At 40.5% G+C, this 20,677-nt stretch overlaps 1 protein-coding gene across 6 annotated transcripts in view; it reads left to right on the top strand.

Moving 5' to 3' along the window:
* Positions 1–20,677, top strand: part of FARS2 (phenylalanyl-tRNA synthetase 2, mitochondrial) — a 230,009-nt gene that overhangs the window by 148,851 nt on the left and 60,481 nt on the right. For 5 of the 6 annotated variants that reach the window (XR_009487357.1, XM_059853178.1, XM_059853215.1 and 2 more), the window contains one exon: positions 4,989–5,140. The exons of the other annotated variant lie outside the window; for it this stretch is intronic. Coding sequence is in view for 4 of the 5 variants with exons in the window: in XM_059853178.1 (XP_059709161.1) it covers positions 4,989–5,140 (152 nt within the window). In the remaining variant the exon portion in view is untranslated. The remainder of the gene's footprint in view (positions 1–4,988; positions 5,141–20,677) is intronic. 6 annotated transcript variants of the gene reach the window in all.

Below are 20,677 nucleotides of genomic sequence, written 5' to 3'. Positions count from 1 at the left end.
CTAGGATATATATATCTATATATCCTATATCTAAGGAAAAAATAAATTCGGGTAGGAGGGTATAAAACTTTTAATAATGGGGAACACTGTGACTAAATTTTAAGCGATGGCAGCCAAGAAATTCAAAGTTATGTTCCCTGCAGCAACTGTAATTTGTCTACACTGGTCATAAATACGGAAGTGTAAATCTAGAAGCATACACACTAATAGAGGAAACTTCATTATGTGCATGGGGGTTAAGTTACTGCTGAGAATTTGCAAATTTTAATTTCATGCCTGTAACGTGTTTATATTTCCTATGATAACACTGAATTGATGTAGTTTCACCATGGAATATATTAAGAAAGGCTCAGTTATTACAGGACTGTAGTTTTCATTTTGATGAGAATATGATGTTGCATTAAAACTGTATAGTTTATGTAGATATTTCTCCAAAACATGAGCAAGGCAGGACTGTTAAAGCTTAGCAGCCACGATGCTGCTAAGTCTCATATTTTTCTGACTTAGACTGGTGATGGCAGTAAAGCATGGCTGACTTTTTAATAGCCTGGCTGCCGTGGAATTGCTAACCCAGTTTCTGGTGCGTGTCGTCATTAACCTTGCATTTGTGTCGCCACTGTCAAAATACAAGTACAGCTTTTTCCTCTGCTGTGTTTGTCACTTGTTTGTGTTTGTCCCATCTGCAGCTGGCAGCAGGGAAGAAATGGAGTGAGCAGCCACAGCACAAAAACTTCTCCTGTCCCCTTGCCATGTTGCACCCCTCAGGGGGAAATGGCTTTTCTTCCTAATGACAAATATTTGTGGAAAGTGCTGATGTCCATCCTGTTGTTTGGGACTCCGGGCTAAAGACACTTCATGGCCTTGTGTGGGTTGTTCACTGGCACTGGCTAGTGCATTATTGCCAGCTGTTTTTACTGTGGCTTGGGAGGTTCTGCCCTCAGAAAGAAGCTTTCTCTCCCTTACAGCTGTGAGGTATCTGGATCCAGCTTAGCTGGTGGTCCTTTGCCACGTATGGATGGACAGATACTACTCTTATGGCGCAAAGCATCCAGAGTGTTGCCCTGGTGTGGCAACATACACAGAGCCTAAGTATTTGCTATTTTATGCTGACAAATGGGTTCTGATGGATCCTGTTGCTGCTTAAGACAGCTGTCCCCCAATAACTCTGGCTGCTGCAATTCTTTATCCAGCACATATTAACTTAAACCAATCAGTGGGGCAATTTTCAGCTGGCTACAGCAGGCTGTGAGCTACAGCGGTGAAGGAACAGGCACATGTTTGTTTTATCAGCTGCTGCAGGGGCAGTAATCTCAGAGAGAAAGGCAGGGCAGAGAGGTAGAGATGAGGAATGCTCTAAACTATCACCAACCCATATGAAAGACTAACAGCCCTGTATTTTTAGTGGTGCATTCCTCAGATAGATGTAGGCATAGGCAAGGCAGGCTGGCAGAGCAGGTTATAGCACTGGTGTCCAACTACCCATTTCTATACTAAAATTAGCACCCTGAGAGGGAAAAGCTTGCAGTTTTAGGAAATACTTGGCTTATTTATTAGCCAGAGGAAGAATTTTGACTAATGACTAGTAAACATATATAATTGCGAGCGGATCACCATAAACTTCCATTTTATTATTTAAAGAAATTATAGTAATTCAACACTCCTAAATGCTTTCACTTTGGGTGATTGAAAAATGTGATGTCATTATTTCCAATATTTCCTACAAGATGGGTTCAGTGGAGTCCTATAGATAGTGTAATTTCTGGGAAAGCATTTGTTTTCTGAGGCTGTTGAAAAATGTCAATGATAGTATGCTGAAGTGTTTGAAACAGAAAGTGAACAGAACATTGAAAGTAGCACTGTGGTGTCAAAACTTTGATGGAACCAAAAGGAGGGGTGCAGGGATGTCTGTGCATCAGCAGTGCTGAGACTTGGCCAGTGCCCTGCAGCAGCACTCTGCAGGTGGGATCAGTTCTGCCTATACCTCTTTTCAGTTCCTCAAAAAACTAAGGGGGTAATCAGGGCATGGAAGCAGGAACAGCAGGGCTTCCAGGCTCAGGTAGTGTGCTGGGGTTCAGCCAACACACAGCCTGCACAACCAGATGTGTCCTGGTAGTTTCTCCAAGCATTGTACTGGAGGACTCCTGAGCCATGAAGAGAATTTAGCTGGAAGTGGTGGCTGGAGGCAACCACAGAGTAGAAAATTTAGTGGGAAGAACACATTTCTCTCAAGGGGAGCCTTTGAAATGTCTGGAAATTCATAAGGAAATGGTTTCCAGGGTTGGCATTTGCCTTGAACTTGAAAAAGGACCAAAGTCAATGGACTTTGGACCAGTCTGCTGTTATAGAGCAGGAGAGTTTAGAAAGGATCAAAGAATGGCAAAGTGGTCTGTTGGACCGCAGTATGTATTTGCTGGAGTGCCTGGATAAAAATTTAGGAACTTCATTCTGGCTTGCCAGTTGGAGACTCTTTAGTAGCCTATTCGCATTTTAGGTGTAGCTAATAAACTATTACGTGACTCATGGAGCTCTACAACAAACAGATCAATACATTTGAGAACTAGGAATTTTATCCTTATACTAACTTTAGTGTTGATATAAGACTTACTGCAATGATATTGACTGCAGCCAGGTGGTGAAGGGACGGTATAATATGGGATTATTGCCTTGCCTTTTACCATAAAAGATTTTTCTGTATTACAAGGCTCTGAGAAAAGGTTAGTAGCTAATAATAAAAAGTTATGCTTATGTTATGTTTTAAGCATTTGTCCTTCCAGTCTTTGTAACACAAGCATACACACACAAAATTATAACAATTCTGTATCCACACTAATGACACTGGAGAGAAAAAGCTGCACACCCAAGAAATTAATTCCCTGCTTCCCATGGGCAGACCATCTCCAGGGGAGCAGGGCCCCATCACATGTGATGGCTACCTGGGAAAACAAACACCATCACTCCATATATCCCTTCTTCCCACTTTATATACTGAGCAGGATGTTGTAGGGTCTGGAATATCCCTTTGGTCGCTCGGGGTCACCTGTCCCAGCTATGTCTCCTCCCAAATTCTCCAGCTTTCTTGCCAGTGTGGCAGTATGGAAAGCAGGAAAGGTTTTGGCTCTGTGCAAATACTGCCCAGCAATAACAAAAGCTATGTTACCAACCATGTGTTCAGCACAAATCCAAAACACAGCCACATGCTAGCCCCTGTGAAGGCAATTAATTCTTGCCAAAACCAGCACAGGACATTTCTGAGTTACCTGAACATGTAATCAGATTTCTTTATTGTCCTTGTACCTGTGTGAATGCAAGTAGGTGCCTTGATCTTGCTGAGGCTCATGAGCCACATCTTCTGGTTGAATGATTAAATGTCTGAACTGTGAATTCAGTGAATGAGTTCCACCAAGCTTTGAAGGGTGTTCAGTATATTCCTGAACTATAGCAGTGGTAAATAAAGTGGTGGATAGGAATGAGGTGAGACTATAGGGGTCTACTGCAGGATTATAACTTTATACACTAACACATGTATCAGGTTGTTGTCTGAGGAACATCTCCAGCATTTGCAGCTGTGACTTTTGTAGAGCAGAGACATTTGCATTTCATTTGTTAGTGTTTTATCAAAAGCTCTTTTGCAATGGATTTGTTGTGCAAGTTTCCTTTTTTTAATTTGATGTAGAGGATATGAATTCATTTGACAAGTTTATTCCTTTAACAAGTTCAATAATCATTTGCGATTCACAATTTTATTTACTGGGGGTGTTATTAATTTAAAACTGGGGCTGTATTCCTTATCAGATATTTATTGACTAGTTTACACTCTACAGAACACTATTTGAGTAAATCAGAATGCTGTAAACTTGCCTTATTAACGGGTTTATTGCTTTAGCAGGTACTCACTTAAGTTTCCACTGCTCCATCATAAAACGTTCCCAGACATGGAATACATTTTGAGTGAGGTATTATATTGTATAGGCCAAGGTGTACACTTGCAATCTCTTGTACATATGAAGAAAATAATAAAATAGATGTTTTCTCCTGCAGACTCTAACCATCTTGTGCAAAGGTACTTTTTTCAACTGCAGGGAATTAATGCAAGGCAGAAGTAAGATACTGTATGACCTAGAGGTCATGAAAGGAGAATGTTACCGTTTTCTGTTCTTTAAAGGGTGAAACTTCTCAGCAAAGGTGAGATCTGAAACCCACAGAGTCCTGGGAAGTTTCATCAAAACTGAAAAGTTAATTATCTGGTTTCATTTCTCTTTCTCTTCCTATTTTTACAAATAACAAGTTACACTATCTGCCCACTCTGTGTGGGCAGCAAAGGTTCCCCTTTGTGTTTAAAAGCCTATTGTGGTACTTGTGGAATGAAAAACTATGTTAACAGCCATACCTTTTGTGTTGTTGTAGATGTTTGAATGTCTACAAAATCCACCAGAAAGTGAACTGATCCCCTTTTTAAGCCGAAGTGTGTTTCTTGTTAAAACATTTTAATAAGAAGGTGCCTATTTATAAGATTTTGTTAAAAATTCGGCAGCAAAAATAATAAATATGTTGTGTAATATAAGAGTCCTATAAAATGCATATAAATTTAATACCTGAATGTGACAAAAAGTTTTGAATCTGCAAAAAGTCTGGAAAATGCTTTTAAAAATTGCAATTCCACCCAGTGAAAAACCACCTGACAGTATCTCTTCCTTCTAAGCAGCTCTGTTGCAAAAGAGTGTTCAGGGTCATAAACTCTGATTTTAGCAAACATAACCAAGATTTTTCTTATGAATGAATAAACCAAAGTTGTTATGAAGGGATCTTTAAAAGACATTTCATAGCGTAATATTCCATCTCAGTCATTTATGAGGTCAGTTTGCCCTTCAAAGACCATTTCAAAAAGCCTCTAAACTGTGTACTTTGTGTGTTATGTAAGTTCAGAACAGTTGTAGGTATAGTTATCAAGTCCAAGCATGTATAAAAGTATGTTTTTAAATTTCTTTTAGCCACTCAGCCGATATCCGCCTTTGATCAATGACATCTCCTTCTGGCTGCCTTCTGAGACATACTCTCAGAATGATTTCTATGATTTGGTTCGAACCATTGGTGGAGACTTGATAGAAAAGGTTGTCCTACTGGATGAATTTGCCCATCCAAAGTAAGTAAAACTTTTAACACCTTTTTCCTGTGGTCATAGTATAAATATTTTGTGAATATTTTAGTTCTGTATACCAAGAAGTTCTCGATTCTTAAAATATTTGCACATTTCCTTTTTTAGCTCCAAAACTTTACTTCATCAAAAAATAAAGAAAAAAAACAAAACCCAAAAAAACCAAAAACTTTTTACTTAAAATAAATACTATCTATTTTTCAGTTTTCCACTAGTACTGAGCTTCTGGTATTCAGACTACCCCAATGCTTTGTGCCCAGGTTTTGACAGCAACAGTGAACAACTGCCTTCCTCAATACATTTGGCAGTGCGTATCTGACATTCTAGTCCTGCTCTTTGCTAAGTGAATGAAGTGGTCTCCTTGTTCTCTTCCTTTCTTCTGTAGTCCTGACACACTAGTAGACCTTTACTATAATGTCAGTGTTAGTAATGGTTTGTTGCAGAATGCTATTGTTAGTGTTCAGCTGGGAGGAAAAAAAAAAAGACCTTGTTCATTTCTTTCTGACACTTATTTATATGCTGTTGAACAATCTCTCAGGTTTCAGAACACTATTGCAGCACTGACATGACCAGGGAGTGCACAGGGTATTTGTCCAACTGGTTATAACAGCTGCCTCAAAAGCAGACAAGTATCAGCTATTACATATGTACCATTTTTCAATTTGCTGTTTCCAAATCAAGAAGTAGAAAAGCTGCTGGCTATCTAGCTTTTTTAAACTGAGGTTTAAAATAATTTGTCTTGAGACTTTTTAAAGTGCTGTAGGAAGGCAGATAATAAACCTTTTTTGAAGACAACAGGAAAATGCTTCGTGTTGTTCTCCAACACCTATAGATTTTTTTCATTTTCTGCTCTCTACATCCAGGTATTTAACTTTGTTATCCTTTTGAATTTGATGTGTGATGCAGGCCAGATGAATAGATTGTTCTGTGGTCTAGTTTTCATGCTGTTTCAGTGGATTTTTATTTTTTAAGGGTTTTTTTCCTTTTTACCCTTTTTGTGTTGTGTTATATGAGACTATTTGTGCTGTGTGAAGAAACAGAAATGGAAATGAAATTTGTGTGGGCATCTTAAAGATTTGAGTCATTAATTCTTGAGTCTTTCTCACATACGAATCATGCAAAAGGATCTTAACTTACTCAAGATGGTGTGTGCAGAAGAGGAATACAGGTTAGGATAACATAATGAGTACTTTTCATTGTAAAGAACAGACTATATCTTTGAAAGAAACTGAGAAGCAAGTTTATTGCAGGTGTGGATAACTTCTTATTGTCACTTGGAGTGCACCATAGTATCAGTTAACACAAGTACGTAGACATTGAAGGCTCTGCACACAGATCCTGCTGTCTTCTATCATGATGGTTCTGATAGAGTACAATCAACATTTTTTGGTGAAAACTGGGTTGTTGAGCCCCATTCTGGAACTGGTCCTTCCATTCATTCATGCCAAAAGTTTATTGTATGTGTAACACCTCAGTGCTCATTGCCACTTTTTGCCTACGTTCTGCTCAGTGACACCAAACCAGCAATTATCTTCATTGTTACATCATCTCTTAGGGGAAAATCCTATGTGTACTGCAAGAAGCTCTTCTAAGTCTGAAATTTTGGAGAAATCTTGTTCCCTGCTTCCTCAAATAGGGGCAGTATTATTCTGTGATTACTCTGAGCATCTTACTGGGGAAATCCACATACGCTGTGACAGCCTGCCAGCAGCACTGCATCAGTCATGGCTCAACTCACACGTTATGCTTCTCTTCTTTGCTGAGAATATTGGCTTCCATACTAGTAGAGTGGTGAGGTAGGGACAGGATTCACTAGTCTGCTTTTCTCCGATGTGTGTTTTCTCCTTTGATATGCTTTGACACATACAGAACATATTCCAGGGATGACAGTTGTTCCTCCTCAAGGAATACACCTCTGGTTCCCTCTGTCACTTCTGCAAATAGAGGGGAATTGTCACACAGATTTAGGACCTTTACTAGTTTTGTTCTCTAAACCATTTAAACCTCACTCTGCAGACATCCAAATATGTTTTGACACTTTAAGCAGGGAAAATTTCTCACCTTTACATCTGAAGAATTTGAGAGGTGACACTAATGGATTGTTGGTAAGTGATGTTGTAGTCCTCTTGGTTTTTTCACCTGCAACAACAGTAAAAGAAATCTTTTCAAATGTCCCATTAGAAATCAGTAATTCCAAGGAGATTATCTGCTGCATTAACAAGGAATCATAAATGAAGACTTTCTTAATGGTCACTTTGCCCTTTCTTTTTAGAACAGGATGTGTGTAGATATGAAACTTTTGAGAACTGATGATGCAAGCCACATCAGTAATTTTGTTTGATTTTTAAAGGCCTTGGAAGACTGACGTTTTGAAAAGAGTTTTATACTTAGTCTTAATTCCTCAATAATCATCTGGTTATGGGAATGATACAGTGGTTTCTTTAATTCAGTTTTGCAGAAAAGCCTCTGGGCTCAGAAATTAACATAAGAGATCCTCAGCGTTGCTATGGATCTGTATGTTACAGATCTAGGTACTTGTAATCATTATCTTGAATTTTTAGTGAATCTGCTGTGGAGGATGGGAGAAAAGTGTCTAGGACTGGAAAAACTGCAGTCCTGCTGTTTTGAATTTTAGTTACTTGCAAGCAGCTTATTAAGTTCTTGCTTGTATTTAATCACTTCTAGAATTTAAAATTCAGATTTTTTTTAATCCTTTAAGAACACCAGTTTCATGAGGAATTAGGACATTTGGTTGTCTCATTTTCCTTCTTAAACTGCTTTTCTTAGTTATTGGACTATAAAGATCTGAAGGTAGAAAATGTTACACAAATAAAACTAATTTATAACACAAAAAGAGGTCTTTAAATTAAGGTCCTTTATAGAGGCTGCCTGTGTAATACTGTGTAGTTGCCTTTTTTGTGGTTCAGAAACCTTTCAAGATTTCACTGGGCTTTGGACTGATACCCATTCTGCAGTACATTGCAGTTACAGTGTGTATTAGCAGTGAAAATGTATTTCTCTATAGGGAAAAGGAAAGTGGGGGCAGGAAAAAGCTTGGGACAAGTAATTGTTTAAACAAGGAAGAGATGCCTGAAATCAAGTAAATCTTGATTACCTGCTTTGTAAGGTAATATAATAATATTGAGACAACCAACTTTTAAGGAAGTGCAGGCACTTTAAAGATACAGCAGAAAAGAGTCTCATTGCTGAAAAGCACAAATTTAGGAGAATGCCAAGTCTCTGTGCCGTGGTAATTAAGAACTGTTCCAGCCTAAATGTGTCTGAGGTAAACTTAACTGAGCAAAATCAAAACACAGCGCTGAGGTAAACTGAGTAATGTGTGATGTGTCACACAGTCAGGGTTTAACTTCATCCAAGATGAATAATGCAAACCATGGCTGTAACACACCTGTTAGTCAGGTATATAAAGAATCAGCCAGCATATGTGAGGGAAAAGTTGTGACTTTTCTAAGTGCCAAGGAAACTGTGGTGGTTTTGGCAAGAACAGGAGCAGGCCATCTGTAAGAAAAGCAGAGAAGTGTCTCTTTGCAGTGAGCAAAATGTTGTCCACCTGTGTATTGCAGCTATTTTTGCTTGATGCATTAGCTTCAAACAGTTAGAATTTCATACACTTGGATGGTGGAATGTATTTCTCCATGCATGATGTGTGAAGTGAGTTCACTGTGACTTGCCTGGAGTTGTCAGATGCCCCATGAGCCGTGTAACCAGCCACCGGAAGGCAGTGGCACTGTTTTTGCTACCTGACTGAATTACTTCTTTCAAATCCTGGGAGATCTTTAAGGACCTTTAAGCATTGCTGTGCAAATACACAATGAGTGAGGATTTGTAGCTGACATTTTCCCCCTTGGAACATTTTAGTGAACAAACATTTGCAAAAAAAAAAAAAAAAAAAAAAAAAAAAAAAAAAAAATCTTGGACTATATTGATACTAAAAGAAGAAAAGAAAGGGGTGTTTCCCTTACTTTCTGTTACTTTCTGCAATGGCTGTTTTATCCTCCATATCTTTACGTTTAGGCCTTCTACTACTCAACTTGTCTAAACTGTCTAATCAATATGAATGAAATTAAATCAGAAAGTAATCTCTTTTTCAATAGTCAAGACTTCTCCAGTTTTGGATAGGAAACAGATTTCACAGGAAAAAAGAAAGAGTGGCCGAATGGCAGTCAAAAGGGAGAAGGGTCTCTGCCTGCTATGAATAAGCAGATCAATGCAGAGAATCCCAGGAAGAGGGATTTACATTCCTTCATTCATACAGTTTTGGTGACGTTCAGATGAATACTGTGGCTGCACACATGCAGAATTTCAGGCATGGTAATTAAAGCATATCTGGACAAAGTAATAGAGGAAGTACTGGTTAATCACACATGGTAGAATATGTGATAGAAGCGGCCCAAGACATTTGTGACCCACATTGTCCTTGAGGAAGAGGACAGAAAGAGAAAAGAGTCCAGGGGTGAGAACTTGTCCCCTAAAATGCAGCACCAAAGACAGAATACAGAAATGCTGAGGTTTTTTATCTTTGCTTTGGGCAAGACCTGCAAGTGTGTTTTTCAGTTTAGCATGCCATGTTTCTCTTGTGTAAGGTATCTTGTGTAATCCCATGACATGTGACGGCCTCACATCTTCATTCTGAAAATGTATTTTCTGCATTTTGCTGTGAGGTTATTTTCCTAGTGTTCTTTCAAATTAGTTACCAATATTTCCGTTTTGTTAGAAAGATAAGGGAAGTAAGGAAAGATACGGCTCCACATCTTCCTTTGCAAGAAAGATCCATAGATAGACTGAAAAAGTTATACAGAATTGTAATCAAGACATGCACTGTGTCCTCAGTGTACTTAAGAGGTAAATTTTTAATCACAGCAACTAAAAATATTCTGAAAAGTCAGAGTGGAGACAGTAAGGGGGAAAAATTGATTTGCTTTGTTTTGACGGCTATGCTGTTAAAAATATAAGGGGAATAGGTAAGAAAGGATTTATTCTTGCCTTTGAGTCAATTACTTGCACATTTGTGGGGTGAGATCTGCACATTTGTCACAGTCTGTTAAATGAAGTGAGAGGAAATGTATTGGCTGCTGTGAAGAGGAAGGTAGGTGCACTGTGGCACCATCTTTAGAGATTTTGGGAGTACTCAGATGACCTATGTCTCTTCTTTTCCAAACAGTAAAAGGAAGAGATCTGACAGCAAAGAGTCAGATCCTGATGACTGCTGTGTTGTGTCAATGCATGCCCCTAGCTCCTTGTTGGTGTATAGAAAATACAATGTAAGAATATCACTTTGCACCAGATGCCAGATTTTGCACTTTCCTTATCTACATGGAGATAAAATCAAATACTTTTAGGTCTGGTTTATGCATTAAAGCTAGCTTGGTTTTATCTTGCTTTTGGAATAGGTGAATTAAGCAGAGTAATTCTTAAGTGCTGCTTGCTGCTAGTATTACGCAAATTAAAACAATCAAGTCAGTCCCCAAACACCTTGTTGTTCTTCAGCCCGAGCACTTTACAATTTGCTGAGGGATTCTTTGCGATTACCTTTAACTGCTGAACTGGCAAAGTCCCAGCAGCAGCTTCTCTGCAGAGAAAAACAACCCAGAAGCTGCTTTTGACAGTAGCTAGCAGAGAATTGGTTTTCAATTAATGAAATATGTTCCCCAGCTCTGTTTTTTTTCCCCCTGCATTTGATCACATGAATGTCAGACTATAAAATTTTTGAAAAATATTAACTGTTAATGGAAGGATCTGTCAGAGGATTCTGATTCACTTCTGAGCCTTTCTTCAGCTGTTACAGTAGAGCATGACTACATAGTGGCTAGTTAATACACTACAGTAGGACCCCCAGTCCATCTTCTCTCTTTTCCCTTTCTTGTCCTGACCAGGATCAATGCCACCTGTTTTTTCTTGAGAATAAGAACATTTTCTGTCCTTCCTGCTGCAGCCATGCTGATGGCAAGGTTGTCTACATGTGTTGGAGCAATGCCAAGCACAAATACAGGCTGGGCAGAGAATGGCTTGAGAGCAGCCCTGCAGAGAAAGGGTGTTGGTTGATGAGATTTTGGGTGTTGGTCGCTCCACATGTCCCAGCACCGTGCACTTGCAGCCCAGAAAGCCAATTGTATCCTGGGCTGCATCCAAAGAAGCATGGCTAGCTGCCCTCGTGGGACCCCACCTGGAGTGCTGCATCCAGCTCTGGGTCCCAACATAAGAAAGACATGGACCTATTGTAGCAAGTCCAGAGAAAGCCACAAAGATGCTCAGAGGGCTGGAGCACCTCTCCTATGAAGACAGGCTGAGAGAATTGGGGTTGTTCAGCCTGGAGAATAGAAGACTCCAGGGAGATCTTAGAGCGCCTTTCAATACCTAAAGGGGGCCTGGAGAAGAGCTGGAGAGGGACTTTTTAACTTTTTACAAGGGCATGTAGTAACAGGACATGGGCTAATGGCTTCAAACTGAGAGAGGCTAGGTTTAGATTGGAAAGAAATTCTTTGCTATGAAGGTGGTGGAACAGGTTGCCCGGAGAAGTTGTGGCTGCCCCATTCTGAGAGACTGGACTGCTGATGGTTAATGACTCAAACAATCTAACACTTCCCCCAGGTGCAGAGGGGCTGTGTCTACCTATCACAGGAGGCTCCAGCTGGGTGTTGAACAAAGTAAAGGAAGAGGCTAATAAGAGGCGAATCCTTGGAAGCAGGGAAAATGCTTTTTATCATGCCAAAGTTCTTACAGATGTGCCTCAGCTGTGAAGAATCCCTTCTGGAGTAGTATCAGGACATTCATACATAGCTTGAGGGTATTCATCCCTGCTGATGTGCTGTAATTGCTGTAATGTTTCATAAGGTGTCATAAAAGGCTGAAGGTGTCATAAACCATCAAACACTCCTGAAGTGTCCTCTGATCCAAAGTATTGCATCATCCAGTGTAAAACTCCCCACTCCAGGGAGGTGCCAGGGGAGGTGCCTGCCTGGGTGTACCCACCTGATCCTGAGTGAATAAAGCCACTGGACTCTGTTTTGTGGGCTTCCCCACCTCTGGTAGAGGTGACTGTTCCCACTGAGAACATCAGAAGAGGACCAGTGGAATGCCATCAGCATCCACAATTGTGAGGTTTTTTTTTACTCTCTTTCTCCCCCTTCTCCCCCCACCCTTTTCTATTTATTTGTCTTTCCCTCTTTTCTTTTTTTTTAATTTTTATTTAACAGTTACTGTTAAATAAAAATCTGCACTATTGACTATAGCTTATGGTGGTTTTTGCTCCTTAATTCAGGCAGAAACATCTCTCTAATAATTTTAGTAAGCATCTTAACACCATTCCTGGAAATATTCAAGCCCAGGTTGTATGGGGCTTTGAGCAACCTAGTCTGGTAGAAGACGTCCCTGCCCATGGCAGGTGGTTGGGAACTAGATAACATTCATATTATCTATTAGATAATATCAATTTATTATTAATATTAATATTAATAATAAATTCCTTCCAACCCAAACCATTCAATGATAGTTTTATGATTCTTTTGCCTTGTGGGCTTCAGCTTAGGAGATGTGTGTGTAATGGAGTTTGGGCACATTTCAGTCCTGGTAAATGTGTGTATCAGGCACTCCCTGTGCCCCAGACCAACCCAACAGCCAGTGCTGTTTGATTGATTCACAATCAGAGTGGCCCCAGCTACTCTTCAGGCTCTTCCTCTTCCCTGCTTTTTTCTCCTTAGAGCAGCAGCTGTGTAGAAATAGCAGCTCCATTCTCGCAGCAGCCCCTGCTTGGAGGTGGTCAGGGATTTTCTGGCCAAATTAATTTAGTGTAAACACTGGGCTGCTCAGAAAGAGATGCTTTATGAAGACGTATGGGTTCTGTTCATGTCCCAGCAGAGCTGAGATAAGCTCTCAGGTGATAAGGTTTTCATCTTGACTGCCTAAAAGAAATTTGAAGGAGCCAGGAGTTGCACTCCATGTCAGTAACTCCAAGGTAACCCTGCCATGCTGATTGATACATGGCTTCAGCAGATCTTGCACTCCCCGCTTTATAGCAGTCATGATGCCCTGCTGTTCCCCACCAGGACTGAGACTGTTGGAGTTTAGCTTTCCCAGATATCCTGCACATTGGCAAGGACATTCATGGAGCCCACAGCATCCATCTGCTAGGGCTTGGGTTTTTGTTTTTGTTTTGTTTTGTTTTCTTTTGTTTGTTTGTTTGTTTTTGTTTGAGGAAATGGGACTGAGAGGCTTTTAATTCTTCCTTTTCCTCCCCAGCAAAACATTCCTGATTGAAATGAATATAGAGAATCAATTGAGTTAATATGTACATATATGTGCACACCCTTGTTCCAGCTTTTTTGTAGTACAAAATGGGCTGAAGTCAGAGACAGCAAAAATGAGCATGCACTTCCATAGCACAAGCTAGAAAGTATTGTTTGATATGGAAGCAGACCTTTTCAGCGCTGCATTTGTTATCTGTGTATGTGTAGACTTGGAATCTGTCTGACTACTTTTGTTAATCGCCCTTTTCAAAGTTTTTTAGCTGTTTGGCCTACAGCTTTTGAATTCCAGTGTGGGTTCAGATACTTAATTCCTTTGGGTTGCTTTAACAGTCCCCCAGATAGCAGTTCCCTATCCAAATCCAAGTGTCATGAAGAACTATGAGAGGAATGAGAACAGGAGTGGGGAAGTAGAAAAAGCAAGCACTTGAACTTTTCTAAACAAAAAAAAAAATCACCAAAACAAGCAAAAAAAAAAAAAAAAAAAACCAAAACAAACCCAAAAAACCAAACCAACCCAAAATATCTTGCTTTATCCAAAAATCAACTGAGTTCTGTGACCTATGTCTTTTTTACACAGATTGTGACTGCTAGTTCAGATCTCTGATGCCAATGTTTATTTGAAGACCATCTAATTGTGGAAGAATAAAAAAAGGAATAATCAGCTGACCATGACAGACAGATTCTACTTTCTTTGCTGTCCTCAGGGTTCAGACAGGCACCATGCAAATAGCTGTTCTTAATGGGTTCCTATTGAAGTCTGAGGTTTCCTTCAAACCACTGTATTCAAATCAATTGTGGGGTAGACAGTGTTCTGCTGTACCATCCCTGGCTCTCCAGAGTCGTCACTGAGAGAATTGTCTTTACTAACTGAAAATAATTTACTCTAAATGAGCGTCAGTAGGAGTCCCATTATTCTTTGGTGGGAGGCTGGTGGCTAACACACAGGCTTGTGGGAAAATTGGTATTCAAGGAAGGAAAATATGAAGTAGCCACAGGTTCCCATTAGAGGGTGGGGGGAGACACAGCCCTTAAGTGTGATGTATCACTGGTGATATTCCATAGGAAATGTAATCACCCTTCCCAGGTAATAAGAGAGGGAAACTTAAGTACATGAGCAACACAGAAGACAAGCATCAAACCCCTTATGTGTTCAGGCAGATGCAGAGGACAGACTTGCTGTATAGAAAAGGGATCGCTGGAGTCACAATGAATCATTTCTAAGAGGCTGCTCAGCTGAAGAGCCTTAACCTTTCTTCATCATGTCAACCTGAAGTCAGCCATTCACCACCAGTTCTCAGATGCAGCCCAGAAATCTTTGCCACAATTCCCAGAGCACTTCACAGCAGGTGTCACAGGAATTAGCACGGTGATTTATTGACAAGCAGTGGGACGGTGAAAAATGGCTGAAGGAGTCAGCTGCCACAGGATGCACAAGGGATAGCAATAGGCTCATGAGTGCCTCTGAGTTCAGAGAAATCCTCGTGAATTGCTGACTTGTAGAACAGAGGTGGAGGCTACTTCTGTGCAGAACTGTTTTTCCTAGTCTGCAGTGGTGAGCGTACTAGAGTTTGAGCAGCATTGTGATGGATGTGAGTATGTCAGAGAGGGAAAGCTTTTGTAATCACATTTGTTAGATGATGAGTATTGTCCCTCTCTACTCACTGAAATTGTTTTCTCTGCCTGTGCCAGTGCTCTGGCTGTCTGCTGCTGCCTGTGATGCTTATGGCTCTGCTCTGCTGTCTGAGGGTGGGACTCCATATCCTTCCCTTCTTGTCTTGGTCTCTATCCCTGCCCCATTCATTCTCCCACAATAACAGTACAGTCTAGGAAGCCAAGGTGGAGCAGTCCTGTCAAGGCCGCCAGTGATGGATGACAACACTGCAGGCTGAGAATCCCTGCAAAGGAATATGGGTGAGGGACAGAAATGTGTTCTGGCTGGGTGTCTGGTCTGTACCTGAAAGGCGTTTATCTTTAATACAGTAGATGTATCCTTCATGTAACTTTTGTCCTCTCCTCCTAAATCAGCTTTTAAATGAGTGTTAGTGTGCAAGTATGGCGTGTTTGTTTTCGGCAGTGTCCGAGCAGTGGGGAGAAACAGCACATCTGTAGCACATCCCGAGCTCTCTCAGATTCTCTTCAATTCTTGACTAGAGATCTGCATGGGAAGGTAGAGATGGCTCTGTTTGCTCATGGCTTACAACAATCTTTGTAGCCACAGAAAGTGGCCACAGTACCAAGGCAGCCACAGCACACTTTCCATGGGGTGATGGGGGACATCACTGTCCTCTGTGTGTTGGGAATTGCATGTGTGTGATGCCTGCACGTATTTGCACTCAACACAAAGCCTTTCTCAGAACTGCAGAATGGGATAACAAGGTGGCCTGGCCCCTAATTCTTAGACTAGATTCAGCTAAGCGTACATTCTGTAAAGATGCCAGGATAGGAGATGGGAGGAAAAAGTCCTTATATGCTTCCTAGTACTGCATGGAAGAGTGATGGATATAGCACTAAATAATTAATCCTAGTTTTTTATATTTTATGGATCCAGAAGATATTTTTTGTAGGCATGAATAAAGCCCTATAGCTAGGAAGAATTTTCTTAAGCTGAATCAAAGCATTATGTAGCTCAAAGGTTGCTTATCTCCATACTGGGAAATGTCAACATTTAGTCTGAGGAAACAAGGCTTTCTTTAATTTCAGAACAAAAAAAATGTCAGGATTCCTAAAGCAGATCACAGTATCTTCCCATTGTTTTTGTGTTTGATGGATATTTTATTTTAACCTACCAGTTAATTTAAATCATTCATTTTAAAAATGAATGGCCAGCATCCTTGTCTCTGGGTAAATTGAAGGGAAATTCATGGTCCTGCACACCCCATAATGTCTGTATATTATAGAGGTGGACCTGAGCTGAAAAAAATACTTCTGGATGGTGACTGCTGCCATACCAAATTCTTCCAGAATTCGGGTTTCTGCCCCAGTTCTCTCAAATGCTGTCTGACATTAATATTAAAATGAACACCATGCAACTGATCTATTATTTATCAGGCATCACACAGAAATGCAAGGGAAGGGTGCCTTTTAAAAATCATTCTGAGGATGAGGAAAAGATTTATGTTTAGTATTTTCGTGCCTATTAGTACATATGTGGGACAGATGAATAGTAAGGAAATGAATTATTCTTCATTCTTTGTGAATGAACACCAGAAAGGAGATAGATGAAGACTGATTTAATATAGTTCTTGTGGGATTTTTTTATTACTTTGAAATATGAAGGACTCATGGTTCTCAGCTGAGATATTGCCACCCTCATCCTGTGGGCCAGCGACACAGACTGAGGTATTAAGTGACACATCTGACAAGCCACAATGAAATTTTAACAGTTTAGGTCAGAACATTGCTTTCAGTTGTGTTGGGGAGATGGGATGTTCATTGGGAAAGTGAAGCTCAACTAGGATGGTGCAGCAGATCCAAGTTATTCTTGAAGACAATGGCTAGGCTCAGTTACACAAAGCCAAGTGTTTAATTGCGTCACGTAGGCAGACATTTTTCTTAGAGTCTGCTAATGCAGATATTCTTGGGTTTGGCTCTATAAAATAAGCCCTTATTTTCAGGGCTTCTAAGTGTTAGCAGCTCCCACTGAAATTACTGGGTACTGTGGGAACTCCTTTTCATTGTAATTAGGAATAAAAAAGAAGCATCCACAGGGAAATAATGTATGTGCACACATTCTGTGATAGCCAAATAGCCAAAAGTGCTGCAAGTTTGATGGGTAAGAACTAAAATCTGTGACTGGTCAGACTCTCAAACGGAGGAAATGCTATGCTTGGTCCTGAAGAGCTCTTGTTTGTTGAGCCCAGCTGTGTTTCCATGGTGTACAGCCAACAGAGAGGAGCAGCACCTTAGAGAGATGCTGCAATTATGGCTATTAGTTTTAATTGAAGAACTGTGTCCTTAACTCAAAGCTTACAGGTAATTTATTAAGGTCATTAAAGAAGGTGTGCACTGAAGTAATGTCTCGCATAGCACAACAGTAGAAAGAAAAATACCATACCAGGGGAAAACGTTATGTGTTTTAAGCTCTGTGTTATAGATTGTAAATGAAAAAGGCCCATTCAGCCTGTAATCCATGATAAGTTACTATTCCAGTGTATTAGTTTGTTCCAACACATTCCACCAGTTCCACATGAACAGACCATTTTGGTGCTGGAAAACATGACTACTAAAAAAAGTAGACTTGAAAATAAAATATGCTGTCAGCAAGCCACCTGTAAGTGATATTGGGAAAGATTATATAATACATTTGGAGCATATATAATACATTCTTCACAATCAGGGTTGGCACAAGATGCGCCTCCTGAATGTCATCCCAAAGAATTATTTTTTTGAAAATGCATTCTTAAATTCTCAACAATTTATTATTATTTTTTCTGCTTATAATGGGGAATTTTCCATACTGGGGAAAGGAATAATACTAGTTCTTGAAGAACTTTTCTTCTTTGAGTGACACTGAAACTCCCTGTGGCTTTCAGTAAAGCTGGCAGTGCAACAAATGCAAAATCAGGACCTCAGATCTCCTTCCAAAGTCCACTGAAGTCAGAAGAAGCCATCCCATTGACTTATGTGGGGTTAGGATCAGGCCCTTTGTGGTTTCCTTGCTCATTAAAACCCAGTCTGTCTACAGAGAGCACAGAGTAATTTTTCTTCCGGGAACCTGGACTTTATTGCCAGTGAATTTGGTTCTCCATTAAGAAATACAATGACTAGGGTTAGAAATGCTCTTGTTATTCAGGAGAGAGATGTTGATATTTGCTCAGTAAAGTGGTAGTTAATAATGAGATTTGCATTACAGTTGCATTCAGAAGTCCTTCCAATTTTCTGGTATTTTGGAACTACAGGAGGCACCTAGATGTTGTAGGAATATACACTTATACTGTGCTTAGCCACATTTTTATGCATTGTGAAAACTGCTCAACTCTGACTGAAACGTCAATCATCCCCAACTTTACTAAGGACAAATGAAAATATAGCTTTATTATGAAATATTCTCATACTGCAACACCAGGCCAGTCAAGCATAGAAGATGAAAGAGCAGCTGAAGCTGTAACTAGGAATGTGGGATTCTCCTTACATATGGTAACATCAACACTTGCCAGCATGGGGCTAGGAAGGAAGGGGTGGAGGAGGTAACCAGCCACTGCTGACCTTGCCTTTGCCAAGTTGGACTCTGACTTTGTATTGCAAGCACACCCTGGTTTGCCTGGTTTATATTCCTTCATCGTGTTGTTTGGTTTGCTATTCCCCATGGGCAGGCATTTTGGGTGCTGGGAGGACTATCAGCTTTTCCATTACTGAAGGATGAAGAATGACCTCTTCGCAAAGAATCATATTACCCTGTGGGGAGACTGTCTTAAAAAGAAACATAATTGCTTTGGAAGAGCATCAGTGAGTTTATTTGAGTAGTGTCAGAAAGATGCAATCCGGGTGTTCTTGGGTTTGCCTGTAGTTTGTTCCTGTGTCTCAAAAAAAAAAAAAATTCTAAAATTATTAACTTTTACATTAAACTAGAAGATGTAATGAATGGAAAATAAACTCTCAGGTGGCTAAAAAGTGAAGGCGAGTTTGTCATTATTAAGCACTGCAACTGAGATTACAAAATATTTACCTTCACTGCAGAAGTTTGACTGCTCTAATCAAGGCTGCTTGGTAACAGGCATGCCTTAGAGGATGCACACATGCTTTCTGGTGGATGATCTGTCATGAAGCTCACACCAATTGCCACCAGACAGTTCTGGTAGTAGAACATGGGGTGCTGGAGTGATCTGATGAGTGTCACTCTAGCTGGGTGTCATGTAGCCAGCAGTAGCACAGCTGGGATGCCACAGAGGGTGATGTATGAAATCCTTCCCTAAACTGTTAGGGAATGATATCTCTGTTACAGAGCATCTTCCTAATCACTGTCTGTTAGTGTTTGCTTATAGTGGAATGGCAGGGACTGTTCATATACAAAGCCAATTGCAGTTTAATCCTCTTGGTTCTTGTCATCACTAGTATTTTGTGGCATTGAGTCCTAAAAGTTATCCACCTAAAAGTTATTCTTTTTAAAGTATCAATTTGAAAAGTGATTTAGTTCTATTTGACTTTGTAATAGGAGGGCAAAGAAAAAAAATACTTCTTAATTAACTTTCATCATACTGTGTCTATTTATTTAGTCCTGTTGTTCTTTCAGATAAACAGCCCTGATCTTGTCAGTCCTTCCTAATTCAGTCATCTTTCTTAACTAATAACTTTTGCTGTCTGACTCAAGGACCCTTTATTATCTCCATATATATTTAGATGTGGAGGTCAGAGTGAGCTGGTATCCATGGCATTGACTTTTATGATTTTATGTTTTTATATTATAATATTTAAAGTGTTTTGGTTTTCTTGTTCCTTTGGGAAGATTCTAGCTTTTGCTTACTGTATTTGTGCTGAGCAAAATTCTTGATCTGTTGGAAGATGGCTTTCCTGCAGTGAACTCTCTTACTATGTTGCTGGATTTTATTTATATCTATTTTTTGGCAATAAGTTTTGTAATACGGTTATTTACACTTGTATTGGGTTTTCATGGCCTGTTTTTTGGTTGTGGCGGGGCACAGAGGTGGCTTCTGTGAGAAGCTGCCAGAAGCTTCCATCATGTCCAGCAGAGCCAATCCTGATGGCTCCAAAGATGAATGTACTGCTGGCCAAGGCTGGGCCAATTAGAGATGATGGTAACACCTCCATGGTAACCAAGGTGGGCAGCAACATGCAGGCACCAAGGGCAGTGCAGAAGGAGGGGAGGAGGTGCTCCAGGTGCCAGAGCTGAGATTCCTCTGCTGCCTGTGGTGCAGCTGTGCACAGGTGCAGCTGTGTCCCTGCAGCCCATGGGGATCCACAGGGGATACAGAGATCCACCCATAGCCCATGGAGGAATCCACGCTGGAGCAGGTGAATCCCTGGAGGAGGCTGTGATCCTGTTGGAGACCCACTGGAGAGAGGCGGCCCTACTTCCAGGCTGGAGCAGCCTATCCTTGGAGGACTGCGCCCTGTGGAAAGAGAGGCCCACCTTGCAGCAGTTTTGGGAGGGTTGTTGCCTGTGGGATGGACTCACACTGCAGCAGTTCACAGGGAGCTGTTGCTCATGAGCTGGAGACACATCAGAATTCACAGAGAACTGTCTGCTGTGTGAGGGACCCCACAGTGGAGCAGGGGAAGGACTCATCTCCCTGAGCAGAGGTAG

Source organism: Haemorhous mexicanus, chromosome 1, assembly GCF_027477595.1.
Source record: "Haemorhous mexicanus isolate bHaeMex1 chromosome 1, bHaeMex1.pri, whole genome shotgun sequence".
In the NCBI taxonomy this organism is placed as follows: domain Eukaryota; kingdom Metazoa; phylum Chordata; class Aves; order Passeriformes; family Fringillidae; genus Haemorhous; species Haemorhous mexicanus.
This window is presented reverse-complemented; position numbering and strand designations above follow the sequence as displayed.